Source organism: Lycorma delicatula, chromosome 1 (genome assembly GCF_047948215.1).
Source record: "Lycorma delicatula isolate Av1 chromosome 1, ASM4794821v1, whole genome shotgun sequence".
Classification (NCBI taxonomy): Eukaryota; Metazoa; Arthropoda; class Insecta; order Hemiptera; family Fulgoridae; genus Lycorma; species Lycorma delicatula.
The window spans coordinates 324462885-324486033 of record NC_134455.1 but is presented as its reverse complement, the minus strand read 5'-3'; the positions used below and the strand labels follow the sequence as shown (position 1 = coordinate 324486033).

The window sequence follows — 23149 nt, the reverse complement described above, 5'->3', positions numbered from 1 at the left end:
TGAACAAATATTGTATGTGATGGGTTTCAGGAGATTTTGAAGGCACAAATTTTTAAATATTGTAAGTTTTTTTTAACAAATACAATTTCCGATTGTATCTAGTATCCGTGAAACCATCATAGATGCATGTTATTTTATTTTCTATAACGTGAAAATTAAAGCTCATGCCGTTATCAGATTTTATTGTAATAATCTCTTCTGAAGCAAATGAAGTGATTAAGATTCATTAAAATTTCCAAAAATGTGATATGTCTACTTCTAATTAATCTGTTTCAAAGTTTATTTTTGTACCTCTGGGCTCTGACTTATAATACTAATGTGTAGGTACGTAGTAATTATATATATTTTTATATAATTATATATTATTTTTATATAATTATATAATTATAAATAGCACAGTGCTTAAAATTAATTTAAACAATTTTCTTGATTGTGTAGTTTTTGTTGGTTTAATAATATGTTGTTTTTATTCTTTATATGTTGTAATAAAACAGAACCAAGTATTTTACTCAGCAGTTCATTTCAAGTTTAATTGTTATCTCTTTCATTTTTTTCATAATGTTTACACTAGTTATTAATGCATTTAGATATTTCATTCTTATTGTAAAACTTGATTTTTAAATGTTATTTTTAATAATTGTTTTATTGGAATTTTCTGCATTAAAATAGGTATTTAATTACTACTGTACTCATTACTTAACTTTAGTATTGTACATTTTAGCAGTTGTAGATAGTGTTGATTATCTGCACTTTTGTTGTGTTTATTGAACTGCATGATTGGAAGATATTATTTTATTCATTATAAGTAGCTATAAAATTGTAAGTGGATTATAGTGTTGTAATAAAATAACAAATTTGTTTTCCTGTATAAAAAGGCTGTGTAAAGTAAATCAGTTAATTAATACTTTCCATAATGTAGTTTTATAAAATAGTTAAGAAAATCAAGACTGTTAGTGTAGGTACCACAATTGGAAAACTTTGTTCAGTTACTAAACTTGGAAGGCAGTCCACGCATTAATATTGATAATGATAATCATAAAATACATGTGTTATGCTTGAACTATTTTATATATGACAAGATTTTAAGGTTCAATTTAACATAATACAATTAGTGAAATAAAATGCAGTTACTCTTACTAATATTAAATTCATTCATAATTGTATTTTTAATAGTCATTTAATATCACTAGTAATAGTGCCACCTATTTTTAATGCATGTTCATTACCTGTTATGATTGTGAAATTTTAATGAATGTAAATTTACATATTTTTTTAATTTAGTTGGCGAGTGATCAGAACATTGTGATAGTGCCAAATATATCCCCAGTCTGAGAAAACTAACTTGCAAAACGTACAGCATTTTAAAAAGTCTGTTAAAACTCTGCCCTAGTCCTTTATTCCTTACATATGCATGTGGTTAGTAGTACAGAACTCGTGTATTCGGGCATCTGCACAAAGAATAAGATGAATATAAACTTGGCACATCCACAATGTTCTGGCCCTATCATACTTTTAGTTAAGACAGATTGAAAGAACAGCTTCTTTGTTTTGATGTAATTGAAGCTTTACACTTTTATTGTTTGAGTTTTCCATAAATTACAGTTAAAAAAATTCAATTTTTGAATTTCATTTTATATATATATATATACACATAGGTGTATCACAAAGTTCTGGGACTTTCATAACCAATTCTACTCATGAAAGTAATTGAAAAAAAGTTCATATAAAACATATGTTCTAAAATACTTTGTTTGCAAGTTACAGCTAATGAAAGATTTCGCTCTTATTTCAGTTACTCTGGTGATTGAGGTCATACCAACATTTTTAGAATGTTAATTAAAGGGCAGAATTAGTGATTTCTTAAGATTGTGACCTGAAAAATCAAATAAAATAGGTTCAAGAATCTTAACTGCTGTAGCTTTTGAGAAATCTGGGGGAAAACCTGTAAATTGGTAAAAACCTTGTTTTTTACCGCATCAAATATTTCACATACAATAACATTATTAAATGGGTAATAAACACATATATTTAATGTACCCTACAGAATGATTTAAACACTAACACAATATTGTCCATTATTAATCAGCTGTTGTTATTTTATTGCTACTTTGAATAATCATTTTTCAAATAATTTATTGTATTTCTGTCATTAATAAAAAAAAATTATTATCTAAGTAATTTTTATTTTACAATTGTGTAATTTCCAGGGTTTTTTGTTAAGTTTTATTCAACTTATCTTAACACCATTTTGCCTTCAGAATTAAATTCTCAACCAGTTTTGTTAAGAAGTTTTAGGTGTTTTCGTTTAACAAAGTTACATACGTCAAACAAAAAACAGGGTTTTTTACCCCAAATTATTGGTTTTCACTCCAGATTTCTCAAAAACTACGCAGATACAATTCTGGGACCTATTTTATTTGATTTTTCAGGTCAAAAAACATAAGAAATCACTAATTCTGTCCCTGGATTTCAACATAGTTTAAATCCAAACGAAATATTTCCATAACTCATAAAGTTTTTTAGGATATATGCTTATATAAACTTCTTCCAGTTTCACGAGTAGAATAGGTTATGAAGGTCCCAGGAGAACTTCATGACACACCTGTATATGTGTTATATATACTTTATGTATATGGATGTGTACTTCAGTTGTAAGTTAATGTAAAATTCATATATAGATATGTATATTTGTATTTGTGTGTGCATATAACTATTTAAAAGTAATAGAACATATTGTGGGCTGTGTGTGTGTGTAATTATTAATTATAATAATTTCTAAATTCATTGTAATTTTATTTAATATATGTATAAAAAGACTGGAATAACTAAGAAATCCAATCCATGTCCAGTATTAAGAAAAGTTCATTAAGGGAAGTTTCACTGTATGTACATTTAGAAACATTCTGAATCCAACAACTTTTCCCCTATTTCGATAACCTCCTTTAATTGAAATATTCCATCATTATATCCTTTTATTATAAAGTTTACAGTTTATATAAGCAGTGTTGAATCGGAGCATAATTTATTAAAGATAAATTTCAATTTTTTTTTATTGTTTATGCGAAAAAACAAGCCAAGTTATTTTTGTGGCAATTTATTATGAAGATTCATATTTATCTGGTGAATTCACGGTATTGAACCCACCGGGTTGGGCTATTGGTTAACGCATCTTCCCAAATCAGCTGATTTGGAAGTTGAGAGTTACAGGGTTCAAGTCCTAGTAAAGCCAGTTATTTTTACATGGATTTGAATACTAGATCGTGGATACCGGTGTTCTTTGGTGGTTGGGTTTCAATTAACCACACATCTCAGGAATGGTCGAACTGAGATTGTACAAGACTACACTTCATTTACACTCATACATATCATCCTCATTCATCCTCTGAAGAATTATCTAAACGGTAGTTATCGGAGGCTAAACAGGAAAAAAGAATTCACGGTATTGAGTATAAGTAATATTAAAATAGTTAATACTTTATCTCATGGAATTGGATCAGAAATAAAGTATCAATTACATGTTCAATAATATACTGCTGAATATCTGCTACTGTCATGATTAATTTATGTTTATCCATTGATTTCAAACATGTAATTTACATCCTTAGTCACATACAATTTTTTCTCTTGCATTCGTACATACGTACATTCATTCTCTTGTGTAAAACTTTAATAAACCAAGTTTTTAAATAACTACAATTTAAAAATAATATTTTTTTCAGTTCTTTAGATTTTCAACATATTGAAGTTAGAACCAAATTACAATTATTAACCTTAATTCAGTACCTAATTAATACAATTAAAATATAAAGAAAAATTCATATTTTTTGCTCTGTATAGCTGTTTGTTTAATAGATTGGTATTAGGTTATACTTCATTACAGTAAAAAATCTAGTCTCACCTTTTGGTGTTTTACCTGGTGGCAGATCCCTTAAGCCGCTACTGTCTCTATACATTCCTTCCTAAGCCTTCTCTTTCATCTGCTTGTTTTCAGTTTTCACCTCATCTATTACCTTCATCCTTCTTCCACACTTCCTTTCTCCTTCTACTGATCCTTCCAATGGAGTTGGCAAGGTTCCACTTCCTCTGACCAGTTCCCTTTTATTTTGTGATTTTTCTTCTGTAATCCTATTTGTTATTACTTCCTCATTGCTCACTTTATTCATCTATGTTATTTTTTTCCATCTTCTCCATATCCATATCTCAAAATCCAACACTAACCATTAATGGTGAAGGAAAAATTTAAATCACTTTCAATTGTTTACATAGAGAATTTTTTGCTTAGAAAACGTTCCATTTAAAAATGTAGAAAAACCTTATATAATGATCATTGATTGAATTTCCTTTGTAAATTTTTATCAATAACTGGAACTTTAAATTATTACTTTCAAGATTTCATATAAATGCAACACATTCAACTTTTTTTTAACTGGTTGATGAAGACGTAATATTCTGACCAAATTGAAACTTGCTTCTTGATGAAGATGTATAGGAACATATTAATAAATGCTTAGACCACTGACATCTATCTATACATTACATCCCTTTATTTTCATTGTTTATTTTATTATAACAATTTTTTAAACTAAATTTTCTTCAATATTCTTGGCCTGAAGAATATTTGCCTTATCATAAGGCAAATACTTTTATCTGATTCATTTATGTGAATTTTGTAGCAGATGTGTTGTATCTTTATTGTGGTAATTTTTAATTTAAAAACAAATAGTAGCAAAGCAATTTTACAGGATGGCAAAAGTTTTTAAAAGTAACATTAAGAAAGATTTTTCACTTTACGGTTAAGTTTGTGATTTTACTACTGTATGTCCAGAATAAGATTTATTTAGATTGGTAATGTGAAGTTTATTATTTTTGCTTGTTTTATTTATAATTACAGGAGTACTAACTTATATCCTGGGGTGGTGTTCATGTACTATCACCATTCGAAGAACCAGTTAATATCATTTAACAGAAAAATTTAATGAGACCAAATGGAAAAAAGATTTAGGCTACACTTGAAGTTTTTAGGAAAGTAGGAAATTTGAACCTCTCGGAGACCATCGCTTTAAATTGACTTATTAAAAAAAAATTTATAATATCACAGTTTTAATTGATTTATATAAAAGCTTGGTGACAAGTTATAACTTTTTTTTCTAAAGTAGACCACATTCTGTAAAAGCACTTTTAATTATCACAATTTTTGTTATTTTGGAGGACCTGGGTTTACAGAATTGTGGGAAACAAGGAAGCTTGAAACTCTTGATACTATTATGTACTTTTTCTTTTGCTAGGTTACATTTTCAAAAAAAATAAATAAATAAATAAAAATGGTTTGGTTATCATTATATTTCAAATTGGCTAATAAAGCTAGGAGATTGAACAGTTTTACAGTATAAGAAATGAGACTCTTCTCCTCTATGATCATAAATTTACTTTGTACATAATATATTTTGGTAAAGGATAGCTCAAATATTCCAACAGTTAAGACAATTTGGAAGGGTAAAGGGTAGCAGGACCTGAAATTCTTGGGCACTGTTACGTAATTCTGAATATTTTTTTCTGCATCTGATTGCATTTTGTAAAATAGAATTTTTAATGCCATGGACTTATTAATCTTTTGTGACAGTAAATTTGAAAGGAGGTTGTCCATGAAGGTTACAGAAATAAAAAATTTTTCCAAATTTATTAATCATAATTTTTATACCACTTTTTCCCTCATTAAATTAGATTTCAAAATTTGGTAGATTCTAAAATAATCTCACAATCAGATTTTATGTTTTATTTCTATATTTTTCAAGACATCTAATTAACTTAAAATAATTCAAAAGGGATGAATACACAGGACGATTACACTATAGCTTATGACTCTCCAGGAAGTAAGCTTCAAAATAGTGCAAGAAATTTTCATATTACCTAAGTAGTTCTTAAGATAACCAAAACAAACTCTGTTTCTTTATAAGCATAGATTTTTTTTTTTATTGTGAAAGAAAACAATGATTTTAAATATTCAAGTAAAAATTCATTTCACAGATACATATTTAAGCTGAGAAGATTTAAAAAACCCAGTAACACCACATTAGGTACATGTAAAAGGCAAGGGATGTTTTTATCAACATAATTGTTGATAAAAACATCTCTTTCTTGTTAAATGGTTACATTACTATAATAATTAAAGTCTGATAGTAATTTATATACTTTATAATATATATGCATCCTAGTATTATTATAAATTAACATTTGTTAATAAAATAAACATTTTTAGTAAAACTACTTCAATAGAAATCCCTTCGTAATTCTACTGTGTTAACAATATAATTAATTATTTATGATGCTTAGAATAACAAAATAACACACTAGTCAAATGAAAGATTGTTAATAATTTCTTCTGCCAGTGGCAACTTGAACTGTTCTAGGGATAATGTAATCACAAAGGTGTGTGTGGGTTTATTATTGTTTATAATATGATTCGCGAATGTTTCATTATACTTTCTTTTTTTTAATAAATTAATTACTTTTTTATTTGTTACATTCATTCATTTAGGTACAAAAAATGTTATTGAAAAGCTAATTATTACTTAACATGTAATGTGTACATGTCCACCCCTTTGAAGTTTTCACATAAATATATCTACTTCTTTGATCTATCTTAAATACCATTGAAACAAATGTGCTTCTTTTATAAACTACTTTGCTAGATTCTGATCTGCATTAACTGCTTATATAATTAATTTTTCTGTAAGTTAAGGTACATCTTTTGATAATTGAGTTAGTATGATGATTTGTATATCTTACTGATATAAATTTTGAATTTATATTATTATTAATTTATTTCTAATTTTAGAATTTTGTGTTGGTGTCTAAAAATCTGATTATTTTCAGCGAGTTTTATACATATTGTTTCCAGCATGTTTTTTTTCTTTTTAATCTATGGGAACCTAGAATAAAGATGTTACTTAAAAATACTAGGATGTAGATATTGTTGTTAATCTTATCATTTGGGCTATTGACATATTATCTTCAGTTTTCAGAAGCTTCAGTGGAATGTTCCTGATGTTACTATAATCATAATCATATGTAAATAAATATAATGTAGGTTAAATTAAATATTTTAAAGTCTAGGTATATGTATTATGCACAGATAATCTGTTCTCTACATAGAATTTTTTTTTTACTAAAGCTACTAAATAATTTTAGGTCTCAATGAACCATACATGTCCACCTCCAGTTCAGGCTCAAGAGGGTCAGGAGGAAGAGGAGGAAGGGGTGGAGGAAACCGACGAAGACGAAGGAAGAATGGCGGAGGGCATCAATACATACCAACCAAATAAACCAAGGTAAGAATTTTTTTATTTATTTATTTATTTGTCTACTTAAAACTGGTCAACAGTCCAAAAGGAACAAAGAATTAGCGTAATAATTGAATTCAAATCTTAAAATAATAAAAATGGGAGTATGATAAAAGGAGATATAAAGTAATAAAATAAATAATAAGGAAATTCTTAAATTACATTATTTGTATTTTATTTGTTATTAAAATAAAATTTCAAATTTTTAATTAGTAAATAGTTTAAAAAATAAGAAATAGCAAACAATTTTATAGTGAAATAATTTTTGTGTCTGTTAAATATTTATAAATATTAAACAACAAAGCCCATTTTTGGAAAGATACAGTATGCTCTAGATGCTGTTATTGGTAATTTCTTTCATTAAAATCCAAAATGCAGTACATTTAAAGAATGATAATCCTCCTAGAGAAAGGGATATAGATTCCCCTTTCATGTGCATCATAATCTTTTTTTTTGATATTTATTCACTTTTGGATTTCATAATTAATATTATTTAGTTAATTTCTTTATTGTTTTTAGGTTGCATCATTTATATTACATGCATTCACGTCATATACAGCATTACATGTGTCGGCTTTATTATTATAAAAATTCAATTAATTCATTTGTTTCTTTATTACATCGCATTACAGAAGATCTCTTGAAAGCTGCCATCAGGACATATGTAGAAAATGAAATTAAATCTACTGTTGCAGAAATGATTCACAAAAATGAAATGACAAAATTAAAAGTACTTCATAAAACAAAGTGTGTTAGATTTACATTGTTAACTTTTTAATATAGATATTTTTTTTTAAATGTCTAACGTAGTTAAAATTAAGAAATTGAATAATTTTGTTGATTTTTCAAAATATGCTACCGAACAAAGCGCAGGTTTAGATTTATTTTCAACAATCAATGTAATTTTGGAAGTAGGTGAACTAAAAGTCACATCCATCAACCGATATTACTATATCATTGCTGAAAAATTTAAAAAACGGCATACGTCACCAGTTCACCAGGCATAATTGAGCTGATTATCGTGGTGAAATAAAAGTCATTCTTGTTAATATAAGTGGTAAAGATTTTATGGTACAAAAAGGTATGAGAATCGCGCAAATGGTAATATCAAAATACAAATGCGTATCGTGGATTGAAAGTGAAACACTCAAAGAAACACAAAGATGAAACTGAACGTAATTCTCATGGGTTGGGTTCAACCGTGTTTAGTATAAATAATTTTTTTTTTTCAATTAAGTAATTGTATTTTTTGTTTGTTTTATGAAACATTTTGTTTTAATTCATCAGTATCCGATATATTAAAATGTTTAGATTTTCTTTTAAATTTAAGATCTTTATGAATAAAATTGAAAAAATGTTGTACTATTTGGATCTTTTATTTTTCGATAGACAGTTTCATTATTGGGATATCTTTCTTTTAATTTATTTATCATTTGTGTTAAATATTTATATTGTGTACAGATAGCATAGTATTTATATTCATCATCAGGTTCATGTTTATCTAAAGTTACAAGACAATTATCACTTTCATCAAGAGCAGAAAATGTGGACAAATATGGTGTGGCCATAGTTTTAAGTTTCTTTACTTTAATGTTTAATTGCCTGTTTTGCATTATATGATTTAAATTTTGATGTAGCACATAATTTTGTCATTTTCATCGTGTAATTTTTCAGCGATATTTTCGAGCTCTAGCAATTTCGATTGCAACTGAGCATTATCATCTTTATATCCCGTAAATTTTTGATGAAATAATCTTCTATTATATCATAACTTTTGATAACTACAAAGCGATATCAAGTAATAATTTCTTACAAACATATGTACCAGTAATAATTATAGTTAATTCATCATTATTATCACCTTTAACCTCATAAATAGCTGAGGTGCAGATTCTCCCCTCGGCTTTTTTATTATAAAATTCAATTCTTTTGATTCTTTAAAGATTGCTGTTTATGATGAAAAATCAAGTTATCTCATCGGCTGGAATTCCAGCTGATGAAAGAAGCCGCGGTCAGGATTATGGATTCAGTTAAAGAATCATTTTTCCTTTGAAAATATTGTTGATGGTAATAGTAAAAATAAACTTGTTGCATTTAATTCTGTTTGTTTACTATTTTGTAAAAAAAGATGTATTCATTTAACTTATTTTTTACATTATAGTATTTAGGTAATGTCACTTGAAATGTATAATTTTCATCAATCTGTGGACTTATGTTGCATTCCATTCTTGTTGTAGTATATGCAGTACGGGTATATGTAAAAAATATTTATCATTCATCGTTTAATATGTACTATTTTATTGTATTTCAACTGTATATAAAAATAAATTATTTACAAACTTCGTCAATAGTTTAAAAACAATTTTATAATTTATTATAACAGTAATTACATTAAAATGATCTCATGTTTACAGATTGCAGATATTTTAGAAAAATATGATGATTCTACAAACAATATATCTGAAAGTCTTACATTGTTATATTCAGAATTACACGAAACTGTAAACAGTATTGTTTATAGATTTAATAGTAAAAATAAAACTTTAAATAGAAAATATATTGAACATACGGAAAAATTGTCCAAATTAACTATATGTAATTCGCAATATAAATACGCAGGGTTAAATATATTGCTTATGAATGGGTGTATTGAAAATAAAATTTAGAAAACAAAAGAAATCCTCTTTTAAAAAGAAGTTTGTTTATGTTTAACATAAATCAAATGCAAACAATTATATTCATATCTGCATTTGTATAAAGAAATTTACAGTTCTAACCAGATAATACCTATCATTGAAGATTTATATAAAGAATGTGTAAATAACAAAACAATAAGTATATGTAAGAAGCAATTACGAATTATGACATCTTTATATTTAAACGTATATTAGGTTTAGATCTTGAAACTGTGATGTTGCATATTAAACACCAAATGGAAAACGGTACGGTGCCTGTTGTAATAAAGCATTTATTGACTGGAATTTGTAAGCAAATTTCTAAAATTGCTTTTTCCGAAATATCGACAAAATATATTTTTATTTCTAATTAATCTGATAAAGATAAAGATTACAAACCGCTACTAGACAGAATTTTACGTATGTATTGTAATATAAAACATTTACAAGCAGTTTATTTAAATGATGGTAAAAATTCCAATGATATTTCATTATTTGCAAAGACAGCAATCAATATAGATATGATTGATATTTATTCGTCAAAATATCAATTATTTTTTCATATAAAACAAAATAATGATTTTAAATTGGTCATAGATAAAAATCCAAATGATAACAGTATTATTGTTTGCAATTTATTAACATTAAATCAAATTCCTTTACATATATGTAGTATATATATCATAGATATCGTAAAAATTTATGTATTCTGTACGACAGTATTATAGTAAAGCATATATCATTTTTAGTTGTACAATTTAATCGTTTTCATTCAAATTATACCGTATCACATAGTTATATAAAAGGAAAAGGTACATTTTATATATAATAATATATATATATATATGTTATATATATAATGGTACATTTAAAAAAAAAAATTAATAAATACAGATCAATAGATACAGATAAATATAGAAATATAATCTCTAAAAATCACAGAAAAGTCAAAATAATAGACATTAAAAAACAAATTTTGTGACGACATAACATTATTAATACCAGATACTTTATTGTTTACAGATTCTAATTGATATTAATTAGACTGTACTTAACATTTTAACATTGATCCACTGTAACCAGTAATGTATTTGAATAAAAATAAAGTTTTTTTTATTTAGATTTAATGATCTTACACAATCATATTTTAATGAAATTAATCAAACTAAAGATCTTTATATTCATATATAAGGATATTGATGTTCCATATTAAATTTTACATATTTAGATAATGTATTAAATGTTGATTTATAACATTATCACATAATTGCATTATGATTGAAAAAAAAATAAGATCTAGTTGAAATAACAAAAAGTTTTATTTTTTCCACAATGACTTTTTTAAAAAGATTTTTATCGGTAGAAACAAAAATAAACACTCTTTTCTGCTTACTTGGTCCGAGTACTTAAAACAACATGAAAACACATCTAATATAATAAGGTAAAGAATTGTAATTATCATATGGTATTGCTTTACATTCACTGCCTATAAAAGATTGCATGTAACTTATGTAAAATTTTCACACCAGATATGTCTTGTAGCTGGTGTAGCCAAACAGATTAAGACAGCCGCATCCCGTAGCCAACTGGTTCGAAACCCAGCCAGTTGTTGTTTTTTTTTTTTTTCATTCTTTAATGTGGGCAAAATATAGATTGAAGCTTTATTGAATGCAATGAAAAAACCTGCAGAAACATATGGTGAGGCTCAACACCCAAAAAAAAAAATTACCAACAATAAAAATAGTTTTTGAATGTAAACATATTATACTACTGATATACCTTAAAATCTTTGATGAAATAATCTTCTATTATATCATAACATTTATCGTAAAACTCTTCTGATTACCACAAAGCGATATCAAGTAATAATTTCTTTAAATATATGTATGGGTAATAATTTTAGTTATTTCATCTTTATTGTCATCTTTAACTCTATAAAAAAACCAAGATGAGAATCTGCACCTTGGCTTTTTTATTATAAAATTCAATTAATTGTTTTGATTCTTTATTACGATTCCATTTTATAAATTGTTTCCCATAATTTTTTAGTGTTAAAAAAACCCATATTTATATTGATAATTAGCTTAAAATCAGTGAAAATACCATACTAATATTTATATTTTATTTGTTCATAACATACATCGATTAATATGCTACTGCACATGCGTAAAAAAACTGTAATTTACAGTAGAGATCAAAGATCAGAGCTATTATAATATCTATCTATCTAAACCAATATATATATATAAAACTAATTATTATTTCATTTAATGAATGATTGACAGCTGCTGCGGGGAATCCCCTGACATCGTAGACAATCTATAGTATGTTATAATAAAATACATTTAATAAATTATGATTTGTGATGTAGAAGCTGTTTGATCGATAAATTTTACTGTATTTTGCGGCTTTATATGAAATTATTAACGTGAAAAATGATGCTTGCAAAAGAGTGTGAAATAAGTGAATTTGTCTGTAAAAGACTGCATAATATGCGACTTTATTCTAGAATCACCTCTAAATCTAGTGCTGCTCTCTGATTGGCTATTATATAGTTAAAATGCTGCTTGCTGATTGTCTGCTATGCTGTGGGAAATCCCCTTGACATCATCAACAGTTTAGTAGCTGTACAAACTACAAGCTGAATAGATCATAGGTCAAATCTTATTTAATTCATATAAAAAATATATCATATAATCAACTCTTTCACTGTGTAAATTTAACTAGAAACACATGTTCATCCTGGAAACATGATCACACATTCAGTCGCCAAAAAAAGAAATAACCAACAATCAAAATGGTGGCTGAATGTAGCTTTTCCATACTACCGAAATTAATTTGGTTATCTTTTTTTAGTAATTGTCCACCATCTCCTCAAAATAGTCTCCTTAAGAAGGAATAAAATCTCTGTGAACAATGTTTGATATCAAAGAATATAACAACCATTCATTTTGTTATGCTTCTGATCTATTGCACCTTTTTTGGTTTTCGTGACTGCAGGCTCTTCCATTGTAACGACTTGTTTTGTCTCTATATCATTGTTGTAAACCCAGCTTTCTTATCTGGCTATAACCTTATTGATGAAATTAGAGTCATTGTTAGCCATGTCATGAAGTTCATATGTATGAGCATGCTGCTGCTTTTGATCAAGAGACAATAGTCGAGGGACAAACTACAGCAACAAGATGCATATTTAAATTTTCACTTTAAATTTCTTGGCTGGTCCTTATACCAATTACACACACCCCATATTGCACATATGCATTGTTAAGCAACAGTCCTCATGAATGAGTTCCTGTGGATGGTCACCCAGAAAGATCATCATTGTCATGTGACATTCTGCCAGCCTTGAAATAGGCATGCCATTCAAAACCCTGTATTCAAGTTGAATGTATATTCTTTAAACGATTAAAACACATTGGTTAATTTACCAGGTTTCACACAAGATTTTATGCCGACCTGTTCTTAAAATTGTGTGGCCATCCTGGTATTAGAAAGTGTGATGATCATCTACAGCCAAATCATAACACAAGGTTATACAATTGTCTTCATAGTTTGAACATGTGCGTACATTCAGTGCCAATTTATCACTAATTTGAGTGTTTGGGAGTAATGACCTCCAGCATCCTGACAATACCATCAAGTGTACAGTTACTACAAGTATAGTCTGGAAACAGTACACAATACCACCTCTCATTCTCCCAACTCTAAAATTTTAATATTTCACAAAATTAGTGACTATAAAATTTGTGCCCTACAGCAGAAACTTGGATTGCATTAATTGAAGTTCAGCTCTCATTTAGTTTTCAGTGTATTATCATTACTTATTGATGTTAAGCAGAAAGGTTATCTTAGAGGAGAAAATCTACAGTAGGCAACGTTCAGTTTTATAAATTACGGTTAGTAAAATATAAAGGTGAATTAAGATTATACAATGGTCATCCAGATTGGCAAGGTTTGATCTTGGCATGTGTCTCTGGTCCCACCTTCCATTATTGAATTCTCTTCATTACAAGTTCAGTGTGAGCTAAACTGCAATGCTTTACTTTTGCTTTCAAAGTGTATGATAAAATAGAAAATCCCACGAAACATGAAGTGCATAATGCGATTCGGTTTTTGAATGTTAAAAACGTTTCAGCCTATTGAAATTTACAGATTAATAAAAGACGTTTATGGTGATAATGTGATGAATGAAGCATCAATTAGGAAATGGTGCATTATGGTTAACGGACGAACAAATGTGCATGATGAACGTTTTGATTGACCATCCCTTATCACTAAAGAAAAAATTGATGAATAAGTAAAGAAGGATAGATGTTTCACATTAGATGGTTTAAACAGTTTCTTTCCTGAAATTTCAAGATCTTTACTTAATGAAATTGTAGACTATCTTGGTTATAAAAAATTGCATTCAAAGCGGTTACCTTGAGTATTGTCCGATTATTACAAAATCAAAGAATGAAAGCTCATTTTGTTGTTTCTCACTCAAGATGATGATTGACTAACATCGGGATCACATTATTATTGGTGATGATGAGTCATGGGTTTCTGACAAAGCACCTGAAATAAATTTACAACAAAAGCAAAACAAGCTCTCAGCATGCACAAGGTGATGGTGAGCCTATTTTGGTATCAAAAGGGTTAATTTCGTGCCAAGAAGACAGGCAATAAACTTAGACGGATTCTGTCAGACACTGGTGTGTCTGACCCGCCATACAGAAAAAATGGCACAATATGTTGTCCAACAGTGGTGAATTTATTCACGATAATGCTTGTCAACACTCAGCTCCAGCAACTCAAGCTTTGCTTCAGCATTTTGGCTGGAATGTTTTACAGCATCTACCACATAGCCTGACTTGGCACTTAGTGACTATCATTTATTTCCCAGATTGAAAAAAGCTTTAGGAGGCAGGCACTTTCAAGACCATGATGACTGAAAGAAGTTGTCAGTGAATAGTTTCAAAAGAACTTGGTGGCAGAGGTGTGCAATTTGAAGTGTCCAAAGAAAAACCACACTACAACAAAGTGTTTGAATGTGTGTGGTGATTATGTTGAAACATAGATAGTTTAAGGGTTCCTGTAAATATAAAATAAAAATTGTTTAATTAATTCTTATCTTCATTTTTCTATATCAAAACATTCTTTACTTCTAGATGACCCTTGTAATTTGTATTGGATTTTGTTTTTTGCACATAATCTTGTTTTATAAGTTTCTTTACTAACATTGGCATTTTTACTAATTAATTTAAAAAATGTCATAATTACTAAGATTTTAATTCCAAAAATATGTCGCTCACAATAATAAAAAGAATCGCACAACAGTTTGATAGTAATGAAAGGAAAATAATTTACATTAATGAAAGTTATTATTAATGTTAATCTCTAAGTTTAAAACCCCATATTTAAGATGATGTTTAAGAGACAATCAGAAAAATATTAAATCAGATATAAAATTTCAATTTCATTGTCAGTTGTGTTAGTCCTTTTATTAGGGAAACATAATATATTATGTTTTATATTCTAATAAAAAATATGTTATATTAATATTTAACATAATTAAATGTACTTTAATATTACCCTATTTTATATTTTTTATTTTGGATCTTTATTTCAAAAGTTATTCGCAAAAGAAAAAAATAGACACTGTTTTTACCTTCTAATTTCTCTATTCGGTGCAAACTATTTTTCTGTGCTAAGAAGAGAGAAACAGAATAAAAAAAAAAATAGCTGATTTAGGTGTACATGTGATTTATTATGCTCACCCAGGCAGAAAGAACCCTGCAGAAAACCCCAATACTTCTGGGTTTCAATTTCCAAAGATGTAAAACATCAGATTATGTCATATATGGTACTTATATTTTATCATAAGTTTTCAAATTTGCATTTAAAGGATTCATTCTCATTATTTATATCATGTATATCTTAGTTATATCTTGTACAAGTTCATGATAATCATGAATATTCTTAAATAATAATGTCCAAACATTAAAAAAAACATATTCTAAGAATTTTTCCAATACCCGGTTGGTTGTCATCACCAATAACAAAAATGTTCATTGGCTAATAGTTTTCATTTTGTCTTCATTTTCAAGAATGAATTTGATCTCACTAGGTTGATTCTTTCTGTAGATAGGAAAATTAACCAAAAGTTCTTGATTATTTATAGAATTTTTAACCAGTTTTCTGTAAGTGATTATATCATATTTACTCGTAAGAAATAAACTTTAATAAAGTGTCTGTTTTTTCATCTAACAGTTTGATTATAAATTTTATTTATTGTTATGTAAGCAAACTCATTAATTAATTGTAGATGCAAAATTTCTTTGACTATTTGAAGTCAAATTGTTTTTTATTTGTGGTAAAAATTGTAGGACATTATTACCTGTATATTTAATGATATCATCTTAGTTTGCCTGTAGTATGTTGTTAATTGAACTCATAAAAAAGGTATTTGAAAAAGATAATCTGCTTAGAAGTTTTATGATTATGAATGATTTAACTTTCTATTACTAAAGCGTTTCCTTTAATATTGAGTTTCTTACTATATCTGGTAGGTTTATTTCAGTTGATGAAAGTACAGATTTAAACTTATTGGTTAGAATTTTTTTTTGTCTTTACCCTTTAATGTAAAAACCTTTAGAAAGAATAAATTTGTACAGGACAGAAAAGTTTCACAATTGATTTTGCATCTTTATTTAAATATTATTTGCAAAATAAAAAATGAAATGTTTACCTTCTCATTTCTCTTACAATTCAGTAAAAAGTATTTTTCTTCGTGAAGAGAAAAACAAAATCAAAACAAATATCAGCTTATTAAGTTGTGCATGTGATTTATTATGCTCAGCCATGTAAAAAGAACCCTTCAGAAAATGCTAATATTGTGGATTTCACTGTAAAAGGATGTAAAACATCAGATTATGTCAGTTATGGAACTTATTGTATTATAAGTTTTCAATTTGCAGTTAAATGATTCATTTTTTTTTCTTTATATTATGTACATCTTGTTCAGTGTTTGCAATTTTGGTATTGATATTTTCCTGAAAAATTTGTATATTACATCTTTAATTTGTTCCTCAGTTCGATATTTTTTATAGTATAAATCCTTACTTAACTTTCAGTGTCAGTAACAGCAAGCAAAATTGTCCAGGGCTGTCATAAACATTTTTTTCTTGGTTTCAGGGAATGAATAAATGAGGATTGGTTCCCTAGTAAATGTAGCATTTTGATCTCAGAAACACCTCTGCTAAAGTAATTATAAGCTGTTTGCCTAGAAAACACAAAGCTAGTTCTTGTATCACCTTCCACATTTATGATAGTCTTCAAGTTTTCTGATCTGTGTAGCTGAGTGGTAATGTCTTGGACTTACTTCTAGAGAAAATAGGCTATTAATTATTACATGAAATATTAAAATGTTCAATTGTTTATGGTAATTGAAACGATTTAAAAGTTCATGAAAATGTCTATTTCAGTTATGACACTTAAACTTGGCAATTAGCAAAAATTCATCTGATCATAAAGTGATTTAGGAATAAAATTTGTTAAATGCAAACTAGATAAAACAAAGCCCATTTCTATCAGTTCCCATGTAGATCACAGTTTTCGTTTTCTTTTCATTTAACAGTTTACCATATTTATTTGCATAAGTCCTGCATCATTTTTCATGATTTCCTTTGTAAAAGTTTGGGGTGCAGGTCTTATTTAAATCCTTATAATGATTAAATTATTATTACTGCAATAATGATGTATTGTATATATTATTTTACAAGCCAGTGACTTATACGACTTGTGATTATGAAAGTAAATAAAGAGGAATTTTATTATATACCTGCCTCTGCCACTAGAGGAAGAGTACAAGGTTACATACTGTTATGTCTCTATTATTAGTTCTCTGTTCCTTAACAAAATATGTACAATGAAATGAATTTCTCGAAATATGTTACATTCCCCTTTTTTGTTTTAGTTTCAAGTAATTTTTCTTCATGTTTTTTATTTGCCTTTTAATACTCAGTTGATTTCAAACTTGTTAACATGCCACATCTTGGTCATGCTCCTCTTCTTTTTTTTTTAAATACTTTTTGATTAAAAATTATGTTTTCAAACAAAAAAAAAATTGTTAATTTACTGTTGAAGCTGAAATTATCGGTAACCGTGCAGCTGGTAAAAATATGACATCGAGAGTCATGTATTTGAAATTGGCAAAAGGAAAAAGGGAGATCTACAGAGATATGCATTATGCAGTATGCAGGTGAAACAAATAGTTTTAGCAGGTAATATGAGAATTTTACAGCTAGGCAGATACTTCTGCTAGTTACACATAAATTTTTGAAATGTAGCAGAATTCAACATAAGTTTGACTAGTGAAAGGAGTGTTGTTAGGTAAACTGGTGGTTGTGAAAAACAAAATACAACTATACAAAAGGTGTATAATTGTGCTTGCCAGTTGAACAGATGGAATAACTTCCACCTTTTGCTATTTTCAAGCAAAATATTGCCCAAAGGAGATAATTGTTCGATTTAATGAAAATGGATGAATGGACACTCACTTAATGGATGATGGTTAACATTGGTGTGGTTTCACAGACTCAAAAGCTTGTTAAAGGTAAAATCTCTTGATAACTTGATAACTTTCAGGAAAATAACTGAACATTTAAAAAATTCATTATCAAAAAGTAATTCTGAATTAATAATTAATTATTCCAGGAAAATTAACCTCTTCAACCTTTTGTTGTATGTATAATAAACCTTTTTAAGACAGACTGAAAGAACTTTATTCTTCTTGAATGGCAAACAATGATCACTCATTTACATTTGCTGGACGAATTAAAAGACCATCTCTCGCTCTCTCTCTCTCCCCCTCTCTCTTCCTCTCTCTCTCGCTCTCCTTGGTCTGCAAATGGAAATTGACTGCATGGAAAATTATATCTTCAGTGCTCAATTTCAAATAATGTGGATGAGATGGAAGATTATCCCAATATTTGGGAAAAACAGGAGGACGAAGTCTCTGATTCTGGATCTGAAAATTGATACAATGAAGAAGGTGACTAACTAGAAAGCTTAGCAGTTGTAAATAGTTATATCCATTTATAACAACATTAATAATTAATAGATTGTGAAACTGGTTTTTGTTTATTTTTTACTAATAACAAATCTTCCAGTTATTGATGTTTGAAGATGTAAATGAGTAATTATTAATGAGTTTTTCTTTCTCATTAATCTTAAAGGCAGCCTGTGGGTCTTAAGCAGTGGCACGGCTTATGTGGATAATAGGATATCTTCCCCTCTGATTATTTGTTAGAGGTAGATTAGATGTTTTTATTTTGTGAATTGTTTTCAGATAAATTTATATCTAAAGAACGAAATAATAAATATATTAAAATTTATTTAAATTATGAACAGATTTTGTAGCAGATTTTTTTTACTTTGTACAGGATATCAGTTTGTATATCTATTATTATTATTATTATTATTCTCTTGGGCAAGCCCAGTAAAAAGCATCCTGGCTGGCCCAAAGGCAAGGCGCAGGAGCTATAACCATTGTTCTGACATGCATTGTATATGGTAACATGAACTATTGAATACTATGGGTGATATATATGAATGAAAGACAAAATATCAGACATGAAAATTTATGAACTGTCAGATATTAATATGGCCATTGTCCCCCGCCTGCAGCTCCACCTGATCGTCCCCTTCAATAACAGGCGTTATCTAATCACTCGAGCTTGTGATGTACCGACGGACCAAGCAACACAGCCTTCTGCATTGGTCGGAACAGATTTGCTGGTGCTCCAACGGATCTTAATGAATCATGCAGAGAATGTGGAATCTCTCCCATCGCACCCAAAACCACCGGGACTACCATTACGCTCTCCTGGTCCCAAATCTCCCTGACTTGATCTGCAAGATCCCTATACTTCACTAGTTTTTCCATGTACTTCTTCACTAAGTTAGTGGACAATGGGATTGTGACATCAATCAGGAAAGTGATCTTTCTGCTTCTTGATCAGAACGATGTCTGGCCTATTATACTCCACTGTCCTGTCCGTCAGAACAGTACAATTGTAGTACAGTTTATACTGATCGTCCTCTAATACAGGCTGAGGAGCATACTTAAGATACGGAACTGAAACGGCAAGGAGACCTAGGTCCAAAGCGAGTCTCTGATGAAGTATCTTCATCATCTTATGTCGGACTGTATATTCCCTTGGAGCTAAAAACTGACACCCGCTAACGACATGTTCGATGGACTCGTTGGTCGATCCACAAAGACGACACAGGTCAATGGTTACAGCAGGATCCTTAACGACATGCTTTCTGTAGCTGAGTGTGCTGACGACCCTATCCTGTATAGCAAATACAAGGCCCTCCGTCTCAGCAAACAACTCCAGCCAGGCCACAGACGCATCTCGATCAACCGCTTCATCCATAAGCGCCGCATAGTACCTCCCATGCAACTCCCTCGAACGCCACCTATCCATCACGATCTCAGAGAAGGTATCCTCAAGAGGCTGGAATTTCTCATCACTGAAACGTAGTGGAGTTAAGACTACTGTCACTTTTTACTATAACCTCGTGGAGCAAGCTGTATTGGCTCTTCTCTAGGAAGTATTTCCGGAGATTCAGCAGCTGTTCTGGATGAACCTCCTGCAAATCCATAACATCTCTTCCTCTATTCCTGGACAGGTGAACCGCTCGATGGAGCTGAACGGGTGATGGAAGCGGTGTCGCGTGAACGATACACGCATCATTCTATTAAGCCCTTCAAGGTCTGTCCGTGTCCAATTTATTACGCCAAAGCTATAGGAAATCAACGGAACGGCAAATATGTTAATGACCTTTACCTTATTAGAACCACTCAACTGGGAACTCATGACGGCTGTTACTGTACTCTGAAGCCAGATGTAAGCGCCTCTTTCACTCGACTATGGCTAATTCCAATATCCTGCAGGATACCAAGGTACTTATATGTCTCACCACGCTGCATTGCATTCATGAGTGCAGGAGCATCCATCTACGGCACTTCACACGTCTCAATCTGCGGCCATTTTCCTCTCTTCATGGCATTGACCCTACACTTGTCAAGACCAAAACTCATGCATATGTCGATACTGATCCTCTCGACTAACTTGACAAGTTGCCGGACCCCTTTTTCAGTATCAGAAATAAGCTTAATATCATCCATATATATGAGGTGGCTAAAACTGTACTGCCTAAACAAATGGGTAACAGGATAAGCTCCTGCGGGCAAGGCTCCAACACCTCTAGAAATGGTCGTCCCTAACATGAGAAACAGACGCTGACCAAACGCCGCCCAATCTGGAACAGATGCGTTGGATTTAAAGTACCTGTTATGGTCCACGGGTGGGCCTTTCAAGAACACCACCTACCCTGTAATTCTACAGGGCCTTCCAAAAATGGAAAGCCTCTATCTGCCACCTTGAGGGCGCCCAGTAGGGGGACAGGATCCCCCCTGGGTTATTATTATTATTTGCTTTCTTAAATAGGTTCCTTCAAATGTTGTTTACCTGTAACATGTCTTTAGTTTTCATTATTTTGTTATGATATCTTGAAGAAATCTGATTAAGTGTAGGTAAAGTTAGATGTATAAACACTATGATATATGTATAAAAAAAAAAACTAAGGTTAAATTTCTTTATTTATTTTAATGAGCATCTATTCACACCTGTTTTACACAGTTATTGATTGTTTGGATAATTATTAACATTCGGTTTGCGAAAACAAAACTTCTGTATGTTACATTAAACCAGGAGCATTAGACATCGATTTCAGAAAAATGTGTACCACTCTGTAACTTGGCATGATGATGTAACTGATGAAAACTAATGTTTCTGACAAAAAAGTAACATGAATCAGGTTTCAGAAGTGGGATATTGAAAAACAAAAATGGCCAAGTGATGAGCAAAAAACACGTACAGCTCAGCTGGAAATCACTTTAGAAAAAATGTCAGGAAAAAGTTGTAAGATAATCGCTTAACCTATAAATTAAGACGTAGAAAACGATTCCATGATTTGGTCAAATGCAATATGCAAAAAAGTGTGAAAAAATGAATCTAATCTTTGAAACTCTTTTAGCTTTTTAATTTTTTTCTCAAAACACTTCAAGTTTTGAGAAAAAATATCTCTAATGTTGTCCAAATAGTGGCCCAAAAGTGGATGCTATAAATTAATCTGTTATTGCAAAATAACAGATTAATTTATACCCATTTTGCAGAAAAAAAATTGAAGTGTCCATAGCTTCTAAGCATACAGGGATTTCTGGGTCTACTTGGCAAGATTGAAAAAATGAGACAAAATGTGACTTCTTCTTAACAAAACCACTACTTTTCAGCTCATTTTACTATTTTTTATTGTTTAAAAAATTGTGCAGTATTCTAATATGCAGTACTTCAGTGAAAAATCCATATATTCTAATTAAACCAATTGCATTTGAAAGTACTGGGTTTTTTTTAAGCTTCAAAAGACTTTAATCAACTTAGTAGTTCCCGAGGTATTTGTATTAATAATAATAAGAAATTAACTTACAGCATCCAGCTTTTGGGTGATTTTTGGACAATATTAGAGCTATTTTTTGCCAAAACTTGAAGTATTTTGAGAAAAAATAAAAAAGCTACAGAGTTCTGAATGTTAATTCATTTTTCATATCTTTTTGCCCTATTGCATATGATCTAATCTTGGAATCATTTTCTATAACTCAATTTATAGGTTAAGCGATGGGTTACGTAATGCATTTTTCTCTGAAGTGATTTAAAGCTGTATGTGATTTTCACTAGTCATTTGGACCAATTTTTTTTTTAATTTCCCCCTTTTCGAAACCTGATTTCTGTTACTTTTTTGTTAGAAATATTAATTTTCATCAGTTACTGTACATCATTACTTCAAGTTACTGAGTGGTATAAATTTTTCCGAAAAATCACCTGTTTATGTCCAATACTCCTGGCCTATATGTGAAAAATCTGATTTTAAAAATTTAGAAACCACCCTATCCAAATGTAAATAAAGTTACATGCAGTTGATTGTGACAATGTCTTATCAATTTCTTCTAGCTTATGCAATTGGCTCTAAATCCCAACTCTGTCACCCGCATCTGATCTTTATTTCTGTTCATATCTGACA

The 23149-nt window shown here is 29.5% G+C and overlaps 1 protein-coding gene across 3 annotated transcripts in view; it reads left to right on the top strand.

The window, feature by feature from the left end:
• The window catches only part of LOC142334209 (tubulin polyglutamylase ttll-4-like), a 153513-nt gene that overhangs the window by 89257 nt on the left and 41107 nt on the right, over positions 1–23149 (top strand). For 2 of the 3 annotated variants that reach the window (XM_075382043.1, XM_075382044.1), the window contains exon 18: positions 7189–7328. In XM_075382043.1, coding sequence (XP_075238158.1) covers positions 7189–7328 — 140 coding nt within the window. Of the gene's footprint in view, positions 1–7188; positions 7329–7859; positions 9062–23149 lie in introns of those variants that run through there. The other variant, XM_075382042.1, reaches the window with a different exon arrangement.